An 18,411-nucleotide genomic window follows, 5' to 3' on the forward strand; every position below is an offset into this window, starting at 1 on the left:
ATAGCAGTCGTCATTCGGAAATACGGATACTTTCCCTAAAATTTCACGAATATTTAGAAAGTATAAAATGTCGCGTGCAGCGCGGTTCACTCTTACAAAGTACTTATGCCTACTCGGCAGGCAAACCGTGAAGCCTTGGAATATTAGCGGATATATTGTGCAGTGTGTATTTAGGTCGGTACAAAACAAAATGCAGGTGTATTAATGCACTGCACAACAGCTTTTATGCTATTGCAACACTGATTGTTGTTGGCGGGCCAGTTGGTAAACAAGCGAGAAACAGCGCGCCTAGACGGGACAAAGTTACGTGTGCTGCGTAAGTGTGGTCCTTGTAACCTTTTCTTCCGTCTGAGCGCGCTATTTCACTCTTTTTATGCTATCTATTCTGATTTTAAGCTGCCGTTGCAAGCTTTGTTCCCACAAGTGAAACTTCCGAAGAACTCACCGCATACGACGCTGCGAAGACAGGTCGAAGCCGCAGGTTGAACTGACTGCTTTGATATTACCAGCTGTTTTAAAACAGGCAGATGACGCGTCATATTATATAGAACTTAACAGTTTTCCTGTTTAACTTTTTTTTGCAATTCCGTCTTTTGTAAAAATACACATGAAATAACGCACCCTCTTCGAAAAAAAAAAAAAAGCTAGGCTTCAATTTCTCTTTATGCAAGTAAGCCTGACACTATAGCTCGGTAATTTCTATTAAAATTTAAGATATAGAATTTAACAAGATAAAACAAGATAACGAGATAAAACCGAAGTTTGCAGCCCCGATTCCGTAATGGAAAGCGACAGCAAAAATTTGTGAATTGTGCCTAATAATAGATTACGCATTGATTTAAGTTAGCAATAATGCATGTCAATTTTACTATGCGCCCGCACACTGCAGTGCAGTCAGGCAGTGGCACACGGTGACCGTGCCACCCACCTCCCCCCTTAGCAAAAAACAAGTTTCTACCTATGCCACTGCGTCCGCACAAGCACTGTCATAACATTCACGTAAGCTATAAGAAATTTCCACAGTGGCAAATGTGTCCGCTGCCGATACTTTAAACAGAACCATGCTGTATCTGTTCCTAGAACACATCAGCAAGTTTGTAAAGTTTCCTGTTAGTTTTTCCCAATATATCGAAAAACAAAATACACGTCCCAAGTCAAAGCTCTGTTCCAGGAGAATTTATTTTTTCTGTCTGAGATGCAAAGAATTTCATGCAAATCCGTCCGAGGGTGCCTCGTTTGTGATCATGTGGTATACGAACAGTGGGTTAACTTGCCCGCCGCACGAATGGAATATGTGCTGCATCCTTCAAGAATATTGCACGAGAGATATGGGTCACTTGGAATAGGCTGTTGACAAAGACATATGGAAGATGACCAGTGACGTTAATAACTGCGTAATTATTTTTTAAGTGCATCACTGAAAGGGGTGCGGTGGACAGCGCAGAAGACGACCTGTATTAGACCTGGTTTGATGTTCAAGGGGGGGGGGGGGGGGGGGGGGCAAAACCACGATCTGATCACGAGGCACACTCGGGTTGAAGTTTGACCACCTGGGCATTTTTCGCGTATCGCTGCTTGGAAATCCAATGTGTAAGAAGGTGAAGGCAGAACGACAAGTGGAATAAAGCGCAAATGTGTTCAGAGTGAGAAATCGGCAGATTCTTCATTTTAAAAATTGAGAGGGTATGAGAGCTGATGCACTGGATCGAATTTGAAAGGTCACGAGCTTCCCGTTCTCTAGCTGCCGTTGTTTCTTTAATGAGACAAGAGACATAAGCCGGAGGTGAAAGAAATATTTTTTTCGCCCTAGCTTTCGGGGAACCACCGTGTGCGGTGGCCCCAATACGAGCACTAGTGGAGATGGCGCATCCGGAATGTTCAGGGTTGGTGTGGTCGCCGGCGGGTCTGGTCTGGCACGCTGCTTCTTGCTGCGACTTCTCGGCCGTCGGGTACGGACGGCGTGGACGCGTTCGGAGAGCAACGATAGGCGGCGCCCCACTACCCGTCGGAGTGACGGGATTCGTTGACGGCCCCACGAGCTATCTTGCTTGCGCAACGTGGGGCGCCATTTATGCCGACCCTCTTGGACAGACCGTCAGAGCAGCTCCAACTGTTGCCCGTGCGTCCCATTCGTCCCGAGGTTTATCCGCGGTACTTGATCTCCGTTCTATACTTCGTCGAGGCTCCGGACTTCGTTTTCAAGAGATCAACATGAGGATGAAAGGTTGGCCCCTTTATCTCCGGGTTTGTCGTGGCAAATCCGCTCGTGCGGATGCGTTCTGTAAACTTCCCATGCCGGAGTGTCTACGTTTTCGGGCACTGGAAGCAGTGGTACCAGTTCAAGCTGGCTTTAATGTGCGACAATATAATGCCTGCTGTTCCCGGCGCGAGGTGTTTTAAGAGAATTAGTTGCCACTACGACGTGACTGAGGACGAATTTTATATGCGTCATATATCCGCGTATGTTTGGCTAACACGTGTGTTCACGTTGGCGCTTGTTGAACGAGCGAACGGAAATTCATCAGTGGCGTAGAGCATCCGCGCTGTGACATTCGGCACTAAACATTGATACTTCACGTGGCAGACACGTGGGTTCGAATAATCAACTTTCGGGAAAAGTGCAAAGCTGCGCCGTGCGGTGTCATGCATGGATGCGAATACGTGTAAATTTTCGTCGAAACGTCTAGAGCTAGTTCAAAACATTGTGAGCGTCTCTCAATGTGTGAATGAAAAATGTCGTTCTTTTTTTTTTTTTCCTCAATGCCCTGCGGGTTACCGCGTTCTACGCTTAAGTTACGCGAACGAATTCGTGTACGCAAGCGCCGCAGCTAGCGCACATTGCCGTGCTGCGGCCGACGCCCCCAGCTTCCAACTCTGTGGCTTGTGCTGCCATCTGGTCGTCACTCACGCAGTTCGAATCTATTGTCGCTAGCAAACTGGCATCCTGGGACATTGTTACCGGCGAGCATTTACCATTCTCCACGGCCCTCTGCACGCTGCGTGTTTAGGGCTTCGTCGTCCTTATTTACTTTCATCTGCCTCATCACATTTCATTGAAATGTACAGCATCGTCAGCCGTACAGGTGATATTTTTTTCTCCGTGTCCCCGGAATGAATGAATCGATTAAATGCGTCTCGCCTCGACTTGTGTGTCAGTCAGGTATGCATACGTGGAGCTCTGCTCGGGCTACTGTAGTGTTAAAATGCTCGGTATTACAGCCACGTGTGCTACGGGTACTTCTGCGCAGTAATGTGGTCGTTGTAGCGGTGCCGTCTCATAGTATAGCTCGTTTTGCCTTCCGCAGGCGGCCTGTCCACCTTGATACACATGTCGGCCCTGCGCCCGCTTGTCATATGTGGGCCATCCGGTAGTGGGAAATCGACACTGCTCAAGAAGCTGTTGAAAGACTTCGGCGATTATTTCGCCTTGAGTGTGTCCCGTGAGTATGGCAGTCTTTGTTGGTACAGCCTAATACGGTTCCTTTGGCCACATTTCTTTGGCGATGCGGACTACGCGGTGCCTAAAAGCCCTGTATTGTGGCTTCTTTTTATTGTGTACTTCAGATACCACCCGGAAGCCCAGGCCTGGTGAAGTGAATGGCAAAGGTAAGGACGATGTGTGTGCAATGTCGGCTGGTACAAAGGCGTGCATAGACATGTTCGTGATTGCTCGTTTACCTTTTTCAGACTACCATTTCATATCGCGGGATGAAATGGAACAGGCCATCGAGGCGGGCGAATTCATCGAGTACACGGAGTTTTCGGGAAACCTGTATGGCACGAGGTAAGGCTGTGCCCCCCCCCCCCCCCACACTTTTTTTAGCGCTGATGAGCATCTCTAAAATGGGACCATCTTTCATTTTGTGCAGCAAGAAATCCGTTCGCGATGTGCAAGAACAAGGGCGAATCTGCATCCTAGACATTGAAATTGAGGGTGTGAAGAACATCAAGAACACAGATCTGAATCCCCGCTACATCTTCATCAAGCCTCCAAGCATGAAGGCCCTTGTAAGTCTCCTATAAATCTTTTAAAGTAAGTTTCACTGCTGCTATTCTTTTACATCTTGTAGCGCCTTATTTATTTATTTTTCTGCTAGTTTGGAACTTGTGCCTTTCAGGCAATGCTTTGGAATGCCAGGTCAGTCCTATAAGTGTCTTGTGTAGGATGTGTATGCACTGGATTTTTTTTTAGTCTATATGTTACACATGCGAGCTGCTTTTGGGTGCCTCGGTGAAAATTGTTGCATTTTGGGCGGTTCGAAGTGTCCTAACCTGAGCTACAGTGCTCGTGACCCTAACCTTCTTTAGCAAATGCTTTACGGGCTTTGCATAAATAATAAGAATATGTCTTGGCAGTATTTTGCACCCACTTTTTTTTTTGCACGAACCATGTCATAAATTTTCAGCTCATTCCTGGCTTTGATTAGTTCTATCGTCAATGTTGTGCCACCATATATATAAACTATTTTTCGTGAGACATCTGGGCGCCACCATCTTGGGCTGTGAACTCGACATTTTCTTGTTTTTGTATATCGCAGTGTGAATTAATAAGGACATGAAACAGTGCATGCACCAACCCTGACCGTTTTCATGTGTGCGCCTAACGTAACACTGTTCGTTTAGTTGTTAAGATACAAAACAATTTGGTAGCACCCAAACCCATTCATAAGATAGTCGACACATGGTATGACATTGTTACAAGTCTGATTGACCGTACATTTTGAATTTTTACTGCACACTTTTCTTTGTTCGATTTTATTCCCTGTCCAAGTTGGCTGGTGATGAAGTGTTACTGTATGGCATGGTGCAGTGTTACTTGGGATAGAAGGCTCTTGTCCTGTGCTGCGACTGGTTTCTTGGTACTTAACACACCTGCATAACTGAAGTTCCATGAAAATAGTGTTTGTAGCAAGTTGCTGAATGTGCTTATTTTAAATATTGTGGCTCACTCCTCAGTGTTTAGTTGTTTACACCAATTGTTCAATGAATTTGTATAATTGGTGCCTACTTACTTTACCTTTTCTTTGATAGTTTTGCATAAAGTGATGGATGATTTTCAAGCAGCTGCTTATGTTAATTAACCCGTCGTCATAGAATAAGCACACTGAATAGGGGACATTTGCAGTTGGTGTTTGTACATTGAAAAGTGGACTTTTGAAACAGCTTTAATTATCAAAATTAATGTGGACAAGCTTTCGAAGCTGCTGCTCTTAACCACTAATTCCACTTTCTGACCAGTGTTGGAAACCCATCTGATGTTTTGTCTTTTGTATTTTCTCCTCCTTCCTCACTCCCTGCTTTCCAGGAAGAGCGGCTCAGGGGTCGGGGAACAGAAACTGAGGAGAGCTTGCATAAACGCCTGGCAAGAGCTAGTGAGGAGATTGCCTATGGTATGTAGTTCGAGTCTTGAGTATCAGAATTTTTTTGTAAATAATTTTAAGATTTGGGAAGAATTGGAACAACTAAATACGTTTTGCACAGCATTGTTTACAAAAACTTGGGATTTCACTATCTTAGTAGTGCGTACGGCACTGAATTGTATAGCTGAATGTTTTTGTGGCTTGGAAATCGCTGATGGTCATCCTTGGAGGTTGCATGTATGTCAAAGTCAGACATTGAGCCTAAATTTCTAGTCAGGTTTGCCCAACAAAGTCGATCTCTGTAAATTCTAACAGACAGTCTTCTTTGTTCCCACATGAGATGGGACTGGGAGATCCCACTTTACAAAACTGGTGGGAATGACATGTCTGCCAACTCTCCCGAATTGTATCCGGGGGCCTCTCGAATTTCGGCCTAATCTCCCAATTGTACGATTGCTATCGGAATCTCCAAAAAAGTGGCTGTTGCAGCAGAGGCGTTTATTTAATCACGCTTGCACGTCAGCTTTTTCTGCTACGACAGTTGCAGGGCTGCGGTAGAACACTCGTCACTATACTTATAGTTTATTGTAACTATACTCTATAATACCACTAAGTATATTCTAGGCACTCTAGTACTGTGCATCTGAGCAAAGGCCGGCGGCCCCAAGACCCACTCGCCACCATACCGAAAGAAGGCGAGGTCGCTTGAACCCTCCCGCATTTTGTATGCTGTGCTTACACCACTTGTAGTGTTTGCTATGTGGTTGTAAGGGTTGTGTGTTTCTCCGAGTTGAGTTGGAAGGCTAATGGCGGGGTTAAAAGGAAAGAAGAAGCACTTGCAAGTTTGTTTGGACTTGTACGCAATTAAGTTTCAGGGCTTTGTGACTACGCGGAACGGTTGCAAATACAGATTCTGTACCACATGCCCCTGCCTGTAGTGTAAGCGTTTCAAACGGTGGCAAGGTTGACATGTTTGCACAAGCATCAAAACTGCATTCATGCTGCGGAAGGGCAAACAAACATAGGAAGTTTCTTCCAACAAACCTGTGAAGATAGCACGATTCATGCAGAATGCCTATTTGTGGTATTTATTGTTTGCTGCTAAGTGTAAGTGATCCAGCAGGATCATTGTTTCGTGAAATGTTCCCGAAGTGTGGGGACGTGAAGCGATATGGGTGTGGACATTCTAGAACAGCTGCCATCTTCTGGGAAATGGCTTCGGGTGTTAAAAGCACAATGGTGGAAGCCCTGAAACGCCATTCTTTCCCAATGGCAGTGTACAGAAGTGCAACGGCAGAGGATAGCAAATGTCAATGTTGCAGTGATTTCCGATATACCCCCCCCCCCCCCCCTTCTTGCGGTCACCCAATTTTTTATGCTGAAAGGTGGAATAAAAAAGTTTGACGTGGTCCAGGCAGTATCTGCAAATGAAGTATTAGTGGATTCTGTAAAATCTGCAGTTCTATAATTTTTAGAATACCAATTGGGCGTAGCCTTCGGCAAACATAGACTATGGGTGTGCACAAGTTGCCTGAAGATGTGGAGCAGACAAATGCCACTCCCGTGGCATTTATTTTGTTTCATTTTTACCTTAGTCTTAGCCAAGCCATAAATATTGCTTGCCATACCGTTATCTTTTGACTTCAGTGATTTTATTGGAAAGAAAGTTGAGAAAGGGCATTCAAACATTCACTCAAATATGCTACAAATGAACAGAGACATAGGTGTGTGCTCAAAACTAGTTGCAATAATGTAATAATATTGAACTATTCAAGGTAGACTTAGGAATGCCTTCCTCAGCCTATTTCTGGATGATGAGTATGCGCAGTATTTGTATAAGCATATGTATAAGCCTGCAATGGTGAAGCTTCCAGCATGCTGTTTAAGGGGTGATGAATAGCAAAGACAGGTGTGCTACTACTACTGCCCATGGCTCTTACTTTCAAAGCAAGCTCGAAAAAAATTTTGCAAATTAATTGATTGGAGAGTTTACTAGATATTTTTTTAATTTGGCAAGAAATCCAAAGCCACTTTAAAAACAATAAAAAATAAACCGTTTCACTATTTTTATTTTTTGAAGTAATGTTTGTGAGAAAAGGTTCTGCATGTAACGTGGTGAAGTATCTTCTGGTTAGTACATGTGCCCAGGGTATCCTTCTGAACCCAAATAATAATTGTAGGCATGGCCATTCTTTATATATGCAATTTGATGTTTGATTAATAGACTTCTACGGCTTTTTTCATAAATAAAAGCTTTTGTGAAAAATACGGTTTTGATGGAAACATCATTCTTTTGCTTTAGAAAGGGTGCATGTTATTCAGAAAAAGTGACAAAAGTTTGCACTTCATAGCTGCAGTGGTTACAGAAAAAATGTTTCTTTTTTCATGAAAAGTAGTGTGCCATTAAACGTTTGAGTTTTCAAGGTGTAGTCATGGGATCATACGCATTTGGAATCATTTTTGAATGCTTTTCACTGCACGCAAAATGTGCCACTCATGGAAGCACTTCTCAATAATGCTTGAGTTTCGTGCCGAGAAAATTGAAAAAGTGCATGTTCAGTCGATTTTGCCGTCCATCCCCCCTTTACAGGCTTGAGTTTCGACACCCTGTGTAATGGAAAGGACTCCTGTACTAAATAAAATACTGAATTAGTACAGTTGATCTGGCAGTGAGCCTGTACCATAACCAGGAATTAACCTTTCCTAAACAGTCTCACTGCTTTGGCATGCCCCTGGTGGCTGAGGCTGTGGCCGAAAGCGAAAAATAAGTTTTTTTTATTTTACTATAGCGGGTTTGAATGCATAACAGTAGTGCTAAAAAGAAATAATGTTGGTTTAAAGGTACAACCGGTGTGGCTTTCCATAGTGCTTTACTTATTTTTGAGCCACTGCTGGTGAAGCTAAACACTTCGACATAGGAAAGTGAGTTTGGTATATGCCTCCACTGTTGAGTGCATTCTGCAACAGTGGTCACAAAGAGCTCCTGTGTGACAGCGTGTGAATGACACTGGCAGTGAAGTGCACCATGTTTGCCCTCGTGTTGGGGATATTAACATGGAGTGTCGTCATTAAGCATGAGCTCATTCAGTCGCAGTCTTCATCAAAGACTGCACGATCTTAGCAATTTTGTAATTTTTTTGAAAAGAAAGCATAGTAATTGTGACCTACATTGTCAAATTGTAAACATCCTAGGCCAGGTCAAAGATAAGAGGACTCAACTGTGCACGACTCATGTTTGACCCATTTTCTGTGACCCAAGTGCTGCTAAGAGGGAGTTTGCCTCACCCCTGTAACAATTGTTAGGGTTGGCTGCCACTTGCTTTCAGCCCCGCTTGCATTATCTGGTGGCACCTCGTTTTTTAGTTAATTATTCAAAATGCCTTACAAGCCGATTAAAGGGCACTGAGTAAGGGGACATCAGTATATACATTGCAAAAAAAGACAAAAGTAAAAAAAAGTGCAGGGAAACAAAAAACAAATGATAAACCGCAAGGTGCAAGTAAAACGCAATGAGATTAGGTTATCACGAAAGGATTCACAATTAGAGATGGATATGATGTGATTTTGATCGCCGTTTTAATGTGCTATGGCTCGAGGTAATGGTGATTAGTCAAGTTCCAGTGTGTGACCATGAATACACATGAAACTACATGCATTGTGAATGCGTCGAGATGTGCACAGAGGGACATGAAGCAGCAAACAGTGGCACTTGTTACTGTAGATTTATTTATGATATAAACATAAAAGGGCAATGTCGCGGCGTTGATCCAGTGATATGAAAGCAAGGTCTTGGTTTATTGGGGTGACGCTTGAGGGATAGTCACTGTTACCAGCTATCCATCTTGCAATTTCTTGATTGATATAATGAAAGTTCACTCCAATAGAAATGTTTATAAACTGGTCAGTGGTTATCGACAATATTGAATTAGCCGGAGTGAGTGAGACAGGGTCTACTGTAGTGTAATAGAGGCATGCAGTAACCACTACGCTTTTGGCAAAGGCATTCAAATATAAGTGTTGAAAGTGGAACTGCATTCCAATTTATTTGGAGAGATGTGTGTGACATAAACTTCGTCTTTTGAGGTACATCTTTTAAAATAATTTAACGAGTTTACACATAGTAGAGTACAACAGTCATTTCTAGCAAAAGATGTCTGCTAGTTTGCTAATGTGAAGCATTGCCTCTAAAGCTTGAATATCCTAAAATCCATGAACGATGCTTATGCACACATTATTATGACAAACGGTTGGTCTAGCTATTCCTGCTTAGGTGATACCTGAAGGAAAATGTCTCTAGCCCAAACTTAAAAAAAAGAAAAGAAATATGTTCAAGAAAAAGTTATCGTTTCCTTCTTTGGCACATATATTCTTTTGTAGCTGCATGCTACAAACCTGTACTTGCACCAAATGCATACGAATTTGTGCGAAGTTAGTGTCCATTTCCATTATAGCTTAGGGCTACAATGGGTGGATGGGATTTGTATATTGTTGCTCTAAATAACACTGGTGCAAAAAAAATGGTAAAAAGAGTATCCTAGTGCCTCGGAATGCATTTGATATATTTTTAATACCCCTATCTTAAATAGTGTTGGTTATGATATCAGGGGGGTGGTTTCACAGTGAAATGTGAACATAGCGGATGTAGGTCCAAGTCTCATGGGGACAGCAACTTGTGGTGTATACTAGCGGCAGCTCTCTCATCTGCTGTTGGTTGCAAGTGTTGCACATGAACGTCGATGAGTGAATTTTCATCCAGCAACTCTGACAGTGACTTCAATGAAGGTGTTGACTCACCTTGGTAATGTCCATTGTGGTCGGGCTGGTGTGCAGATGCTGAGTGGCAAAAACTTAAGAAGTATTTTACATGTCTTTCCTGGCTTCTTTGTGTGCAGAGCATTGACACTGCACGCCAAGTCAATGAAAAAAACGTGGCTGATCCTTCTGTCTGAAAATCGGTACATATAACGCAAAGGTGAAACAGTCTCCACAGAGGTATTAACTGTCACAGCTCTACACTTGAAGTGCGCTGCTCCAAGAAGAAGACTAAAAAAATGCACACGTATACACAGGATGATTGTAAACAGCTGTCGCAGTTCTTACTTCTACGTGTGTGAGCAGCACGCTCCTTTTGTGAACGTGGCCGTGGCAGCAAGCGAAGTGACCTTCATGCTCTCTTTAGTCATCGCATCTTCAAAGCGAACTTGAGGGGAAAGCACACAAAGTACAAAGCATATAAATCCCGAGATAAGCATGCACTTGTGAGCAACCATGCTCTGTGGAGACGTGCGCACACTTTGCAACGCATGGGGCCCAACGTGCGCCCTTCATGCCATTTAACTGCTGATGACAAAAACTCGCTGAAGTTACTGAGCTCTGAGGGCCGGCAATGGTATATGGTGTACATAAATAGCTCATCATTAATTGGCAAGCTGCATCGTGCGCTCTATGGCCTAATGGTTTCAAGCCGCACACTGTGAAGCGAGGGGTCGTAGGTTTGACGCCCGGAGACGGAAATTTTTTTTTTTTTTTTGCAATGTGTTAGTAGATATGTTACAATCTCATATCCGTGATGGAAATGCATCAGCGGAGCCGTGGTGGACCCCAGTATAAAAGACTTTCTTGTTAAAATGTCCTTTTTGCAATGCTCAGAATCATGTCAGTACTCCTTTTTAAAAGAGGAACCTCGTTTCACCTTGCTGACATTCGCATAACTGTTTTGCCATATGTGAATTTATATTGGAATACACATTAGTCTCTTTTGCAATACACCAATATGTTAAGGGACACTAAAGGGTAAAACGCTCTTTTGCATATTTGTAAAGTACGATTTTACAATTGTGAAAACGCCACTGTTACTGCGACATGACACTTGGAAAGTGACAAAACGCACAAAAAAAAAAGAACTGCGGATGGGAATGCCATCTTAATATTTCCGCACTAAACACTGTGTTGTCGTCAATGTTTTAAGGTAGCTACTGGGTCCTATGTAGCTTCTAATCGATAAAATTGAAGTACATTGTAATCTGTGGGTGCGATGGACTTCATACAAAGCCTCGGAAAATTTTATCGTGCCAATGTCATGAAAAAAAAAAAGAAAAATACATTATGGAATTTCTTATGTCAAGCGGAGATCACAGCGCGAAATTTAAAAATGGAAACTACAATCTTGATTTTTTCCACTAATAATGAACTTATGAGAGTGAAACTTGTGACATCACAGAGTTCTCGGAGTGTAGTTCATCACTCTAAAACAACTCATTGTTTCTCTTTAGTGTCCCTTTAAGTTTGTGGCTAAAGTTTAGCTGTTGTTTGAGATCTAATGAAGAACTAAATCTGATGCTGTTAAAAGAGTTTTTGCATTTTAGTTGCCATACTTTGTCAACATATGTGTGTTGCATTTTTTCTAATTTGCAGGCGAGAACCAGGGCAACTTCGACCTTCTACTAGTCAATGACAACCTCAAGAGTGCATACAGCAAACTCCGAGATTACCTTATAAAGGTGAGATTTTTGTACTGCACTACTTTGCATCCAAACCTCTTTTTGAGGCTAAATGTTTGGCATGACATGATAAGCATGGCATGCTTATGGGTCATTGCATGTTTCTGTGCTGTACGTTTTTGGAAAAGGCCCCCCGCCATCATTTTTACTGCACTATAGGAGGCATTCAACAAGCTGCCAGAGTTTGTGACCATCAGTGAGGATTCAGCACCGTCCTTATGATCTAATGGATGCCAACACCTGAAGGACAGTTTGTGTGGAATAGAATACACCACCGCAGAAGCTGCCAATGCAGCAGACCATTTTACATTTTCTCAGAGAAAGTGGACTGTTCCCTCTGTGGCTTCAGAACCAAAAGAACTGTCCACTTGGGAGACGCAGCCTGCCAGTCTTTGAGTGTAACTGTGATTTGCCACAATTGTAATGATTCAGTATGTTGGCATTGCTTCTTTGTTTCCTAACTTGTCATGTTGCTCACGCTGGTGACAAGTGTGAACTGCCAGATAGGTCACTCTTTTCCTGTTTTAATGTAACTGTCACAAAAATTGTTTACCTTTTACCATTGACCCTGCTCATTGTAAGATAGGTGCAAAGCTTTTTTGTGATTCGGCAAAAACTTGCTCTGGCTTAGTGCTGTAATATTGTTCTGCTCTCATGACTTATTTATGCACATCATCACTTATTTGTGTTGCTTGTCTCATTTCACTTCCTGCTTATTTGTTGCTGTGTTGCTGCTACTTGTTCAGACGTGTATGAGCAAAATAAATATTTAAATATGTCACAATGACAATTTGGTTTTGTCTTTGGCTCCAGTCATTTAAAATTGCACAGGGCAGTTGTGCGCTTTGTACTCTTGACTACCAGGATTGGCTCAAGCACTTCTGGCTTGCAAAGTGCTCTCGCAATTTGTATCCAACTGGTAAACTTGGCACACTTTAGATGCCTGCTGATCAGTTCTCTCTTTTTTTCCTTCTTGCTCTCATCTCGCTTTCTGGATTGGTAGAAAGCACTTCCGAGGCTGAGCTTGTTTGCACAGTATTGTTTCATTCATGTGGCATGTGCAGTAGCACTTGTCTACCATTCGGACAGTGTTGAACTTGCTTCATACAAGGAGCTTTGTGAAGACAGCCTATCATTTGTCAATTATCTGAAGAGTGACAGTTGTACTGACAAAGATGCAAGCAGTTGTGGAGTCACTGTTGCACATTTACCAAGTCAGCATTTTTCTGGTAGCTGGCTAGATTTTAGACAACTTGATGTTCACCGGTACTTCAGTTCTCTGCCTTTTACGAGTGTCTCGTCTGCTTTTGCTAGTTTGTCTCCATCAAATAGAATACTTTTTGAGTTATCCAAATAAGTATGGCTAGTTATATGGAGAATGCATTCAAAAACAGTGCACTTGTTATAGTACACATTGTCATAGTATAGCAGGGTATTTGATGGGAAATGAATATTAGCAACATTGATTAAAAAGGGCCTATATTCAAAACATTCTCTTGCAAATTAACACAGTTAGCCTAATTAGGCAGTTCTGGTAAATGAGTTCAACAGATAAGCAGCTTGTGAATGCTTCCTTTGTATACTTGAATCCTATGCGATTAAATCGTCTGTGCAGCAGTTCAGCTCTATATTCTGCAGTGGTAAGGTTAGTAAAGTGGTGCAATATATCGTGGTGGAGCAACATTATGACAAATGTTAGATAGGTGGGCTAGCGGGTGCCGTATTTTTGTATGTAGTGCGGGAAAAAGGGACTTGTCTGTTGCCGCCATTAGGTTGTGTCTCACGAGAGAAAAGAGCCTAATGTTCCATCTCTCCATGGACTAAGAGTATTGCATAGAAAAAGCACTCCTGTTATGCAAAACTCTTGTGCAGTACTCATGTTTCCTGCCCTCTAAATTTTTTGCGAAAAATTGGAGCTAGTGTTTTTGGATTCCTACATGTTGTCTCCCACATTTTGTTATGAAAGTGTTTAGTATCAGGTGCTCTTTCTACATGCGCAATAGACCTTATATTCACTACACATGAAATGCACCTTCCTTAAACATACAAACATAACTAAGCTTAACTCCTCCCCCTCCTGTGTAAAAAAATTTCTGGCTATGGTGGTGTTCGGGAGCTCCCTAGAAATCATGAATAAGTCATTTAATTCAGTGTCCTTTTGTTTTTTAATTTTGCTGCAAAACTTTTCCAGCAAAGGAGGTTTATGAAACTCACTTAGATTTTTTAAGTGTAAGGCACTACGATGTCAATAGACAAAGGCACCATTGCAACTGTGATGCTTGGATTGGGAACAACACTTTAAGGAGATCCCAATGAACTAGAAATATCCGATGTAAGAATGGCACACTGGGCGTGTTGGTTTCGCATATTTGAAGAATAAGGCACGATGACGACAATGTCGTTGTGCCTCTGTACATTGCCGTCGTGCCCTAAAGATAAGCTAAATCAACACTCTCGGTCTGCAATGCTTACAGATTCATTTCCTTTGTCCTAAAAAGCTCATCGCATTGTTACAAAAAGCCCGCCCACATTTTCATGTTTTTGTTTGACAGTCATTGCACGTGGCACTTCATCCACTCAGGTTACCAGGTTAAACAGATTTTTTAACTATAGTATTTCCTCATGCAGAATCGTGTTCGCATTCTGCATGCAATGCCCTGCAGTATGAAATACCGCCTTTAGTAGTGATGCCACCGACAATACATTAATTTTAGGCCTGACACATTGATAGTATTGCAAAAAAAGCCACTGAGGGCATACAGAATGACACTTCCCCCTCCTTTTTTTTCCTGAGGATGTGCCTTGGTACCACAAAAAGTCTCCTGGAAGATTTCGAAAGATGTCAGCAAAACTAAGAGCTCTGCATTGTATTGCAATAAGGGTACATCTGAAGAACCATAAGTTATATGTACTGTACACTGACTGTTTTGGGTGTGTTTAGAACATGTAGAGCTTTTCTGCACAAATATATGGCAGCACACCATGCAAAGCTTTATAGTAGTGCCTCAAAATAGATTCCATCATCACTTGAACAGTTTTGAAGTTAATTAAAGCAGTGGCATCGATTCAGTGGTAACGACCTCAAGAAATGCATTGTAGATAGATGCTGGGCAACATAATTTAGCAGGCCTTATGCTTGTGCTATCATGTGTAAGCACATTTACAGCTAATAATACCCCTTTCAGTCACAATGTGTACAATTGTACATGCCAACTTCAATGGCATGTCACACACTACGTGTTTCTTTTATGACTTGAAACTTGGTGTGCAGGTACCTTCAGGCTTCTTTTCTGGACAACTTTCAATCCTTTAACTTTCTTATGCTGCGTATCGCTGCAGATGATCACTTTGCTAGATACACTGCCATGTTCGACGATTCTTCCGAGGTTCCGCGTCCCAGAATAACTAATACAAAAAAAACTGCATGTATTTCCATCCAAATAGTTTAATTTCATGCAACTATAGAAGCTGACTAATGGAAGGATAATTAGATATATAGTTACACACTAAGTAAGTTTAAGTCTTTAATGCCTGAATTATTAAACATCTGAACAAAATGTAAATAGTTTTTAAGTTCCAGCTTTAAGTAACATCTTTTAATTGATTCTGCAGTTAAAAATTATCTAAAATGCAACTTTAATGCATACCTTTAGTTATGTTGCAAATTTTCTATATGGGACACAGGCGAGAACATTGCAACGAAAAACACGCTTCATAACTACGTAACATCTCGGGTGGCACATCTTGGGTGCTTACACACCAAGTAAACAAAATAATTGAAGATAAAACTTGTGTTGCCCATGCTAGAAAGCATGAAGTTGAGCTGTTGCACGTGCTTCGTGTTCTGTGGCATCAACTACAAAACAATTGGTTCTAGCATGGAATACCTTACATGAGACGGTGCTACATTTTCAATGCTGAAAGCTACATTCCCCATGAGTTCTTGACAGCCAGCATTAAATGTGGATGGCATTTTGTGACTTGCGTACTTGAAGTTTTTCTGTATGTCACGAATTCGCGATGCTCAGCAGTGAAGGGTTAATTACTGAAGCTCACTCAAAACAAAGCATTATGATTTTCTTTCTCGGAATGTAACACTGATTACTTTGGGATTATGTCATGCGAGTTCGATGCACCTCCAGAAAATGCATCATAATTCGCGACTGAAAGGGATACATAGCTGTGGCAGCTGTGAAAACTAATTGAATATAGAGGGCAGATGTGCCTGCATAACTAAATGTGCCTAAAGTAGTGTAGACACTGAAATTGGGCATTAACTTGACATGAAATTGACTGCAGCATGTACTTTGCATGCTTGTGAGGAATGCTGCGACAAGTTTTGACTGGGAAGTAATGACCTAAAGCTAATTATTTTCAATTTTAATTCTAGAAGTCTAAGTGTGGCTCCTTTTCCATGCATCACAATAACCATTGGCAAAAATTTCAAAAGAGAGCTGTGAAAGGTGCGATGTTAGAGGTGTGTACAGCGAATATGATGACCGTGACCATCTGTAGCATGAAAATATTTGTTTCCAATTGCAATCAATCAAAATATAAATGGATTTCCCCCTGCATTCCCCCAATGCAGATAGTGACGATGTTATGGTATTTTCACCAGGAGATGCAGCTGAGCGTTTCAGTAGTGCTAATGGCGGAAAGTGCAGATACACGTGCATGAGGTAACATACGGCTGGTCAGTTCACTTGCACCACAGCTATGGTAGTCTTCCTCATGTTTCTGTCACGGGATTACTCAGTTGTGCCATCACACGGAGATTTTCCACTTCTAAGCTGTTTTTGAAATCTTCATTTGAAGCTTTTGGTGTGTGTGCTTGAGAATGTATTCTCGCAGTTGTAAAGCTAGTGTCATCCTTTGGGCATTCCCTCTGATCATGATGATTTAAGGGGAAGTGCTGCTCGAAGAAAAAAAGTTTCCTTGTTTTGTAGCTCAGGGCAATGAAATTAATGCTGTTTATCAGGGTGTTTCAGCTAAAAAACACCAACTAATAAAAAAATTTAACAGTGCTACTCGTCTCCAATCAGCACAGTATTGTTTGAGCCATATCTCATTTAGTTTAAGCTATTTTGGTCATAGGTACAGCTTGGTGAAAGTAATTGTTTTTGTTTCTATTTTCCCTCCATGAAAATGCGGTATTGGGCTGGTGTGAATATGGCGTGAATCTATTCCTGTTGCATTTTATTGATCATGGCTATACATATTTTGTTTGCACTGGACCAAAACAGTCTGCGTGCTTGTTCTGCATCGGTGGCTATCATCAACGTTAAGCGATAATACCGATTAAAAAAAAATGGACGAAATAGCAGCCACTATGTGCGAATATGATTAAACGAGACCAGAGGCAGCATTCGATGCAGCACAAGATTTTTTTCTTTTCAGGCTAACGACAAACATTTCACCCTCTCCCTCTTTATTATATTTCTCGTTCGTTTGAAAAGAAAAAAAAAATGCTTGGTGGATTGGAAAAAATATTCCGATGTGCTCTATATGGCTCAAATACTGTGCTACTTTGAGACTCGTAGCTCTCATGTTTAATTTTTTTTATTTCTTGGTGCTTTTTAGCTGAATCACCCTGTTGGCTTTAATGCTGATTTGAAATATGTACTCAGTTTTATAGTAAGTTGCATAGCTTTTGTTATGGACCTTGTTAGTGTGTAAAATATACCTATTTCTGGACCCACATTTCCTGCCACTGAACTTTTATGAGTCATTAATGGATCATATTACTCCACATTAACTGTATAGTGCAAATAACTAACAAGAAAATCTAAATAAAATGTATTAATGCACATGAAAATTGTAATATGTAAAGTCTTCAAATGGTCAGCCCATACTAATCATTTAGTTTAAGTTGTATAATTATACAAGTGATATAAGGTTTGATAAAAGTTAATTGCACTCTACACATGTTAAGGAGTATGTGTGAAATATTAACTTGGTTGTGGCCACCAAAAGCATTTAATCAAAACCTTGAACTCGGGAAGTTGCCCAAAATTTTGCATCTTGAGAAAAATGCATTCGAAACAGAAGAATGAAGGCGCATTTATTTGGCAATGATATGCTTTTTAAAGTGACTTCTTCCATCATGAAAGATTGGAAACTATGGTTGTTTTGAGCATGTGGCTTTATTGAACTCCTCATGTGAAATGCAATGGCAAGCAGCCTGCTCACAATTTCCAGGGGACTCTAGACAATGAGCTCTTCTTAGTTTTCAATAGGTACCTTGTGCTCGAAGTTATTTCAGCCTTCTTGTAGTTTAATTTCAACCTTAAATTTTTTTTACCATGGAAGTAAATAAACTCAATGTGAAAGCATGTAAACAAAGATGTAATTTTTTAAGAACATGGGTTTTTCGAGTAGCCCCCCCCCTTTAACGTGTCATTGCACGAGTTTCATGTTTTATATGTCTACATGTGTCACTAAAATCTTACAAGAACAGTTTTAATGAAGACAATTAAAACAAAATGCTGACCGCAATAAAAGCAAGATGTTTCAGCCCCTGAACGGGAGCTTTTTTTTTTTTTTCATTAGTG

General features: G+C 41.4%; 1 protein-coding gene across 9 annotated transcripts in view; it reads left to right on the forward strand.

Moving 5' to 3' along the window:
* The window catches only part of LOC119175683 (guanylate kinase), a 175,274-nt gene that overhangs the window by 153,560 nt on the left and 3,303 nt on the right, over positions 1-18,411 (forward strand). For 3 of the 9 annotated variants that reach the window (XM_075881897.1, XM_075881896.1, XM_075881894.1), the window contains 6 exons: positions 3,306-3,440; positions 3,565-3,606; positions 3,688-3,784; positions 3,870-4,008; positions 5,306-5,390; positions 11,775-11,860. In XM_075881897.1, coding sequence (XP_075738012.1) covers positions 3,306-3,440; positions 3,565-3,606; positions 3,688-3,784; positions 3,870-4,008; positions 5,306-5,390; positions 11,775-11,860 — 584 coding nt within the window. Of the gene's footprint in view, positions 1-2,066; positions 2,225-2,892; positions 3,161-3,305; positions 3,441-3,564; positions 3,785-3,869; positions 4,009-5,305; positions 5,391-11,774; positions 11,861-12,019; positions 12,651-18,411 lie in introns of those variants that run through there. The other 6 variants (XM_037426622.2, XM_075881893.1, XM_075881892.1 and 3 more) reach the window with 5 other exon arrangements.

Source organism: Rhipicephalus microplus, chromosome X (genome assembly GCF_043290135.1).
Source record: "Rhipicephalus microplus isolate Deutch F79 chromosome X, USDA_Rmic, whole genome shotgun sequence".
NCBI lineage: Eukaryota > Metazoa > Arthropoda > Arachnida > Ixodida > Ixodidae > Rhipicephalus > Rhipicephalus microplus.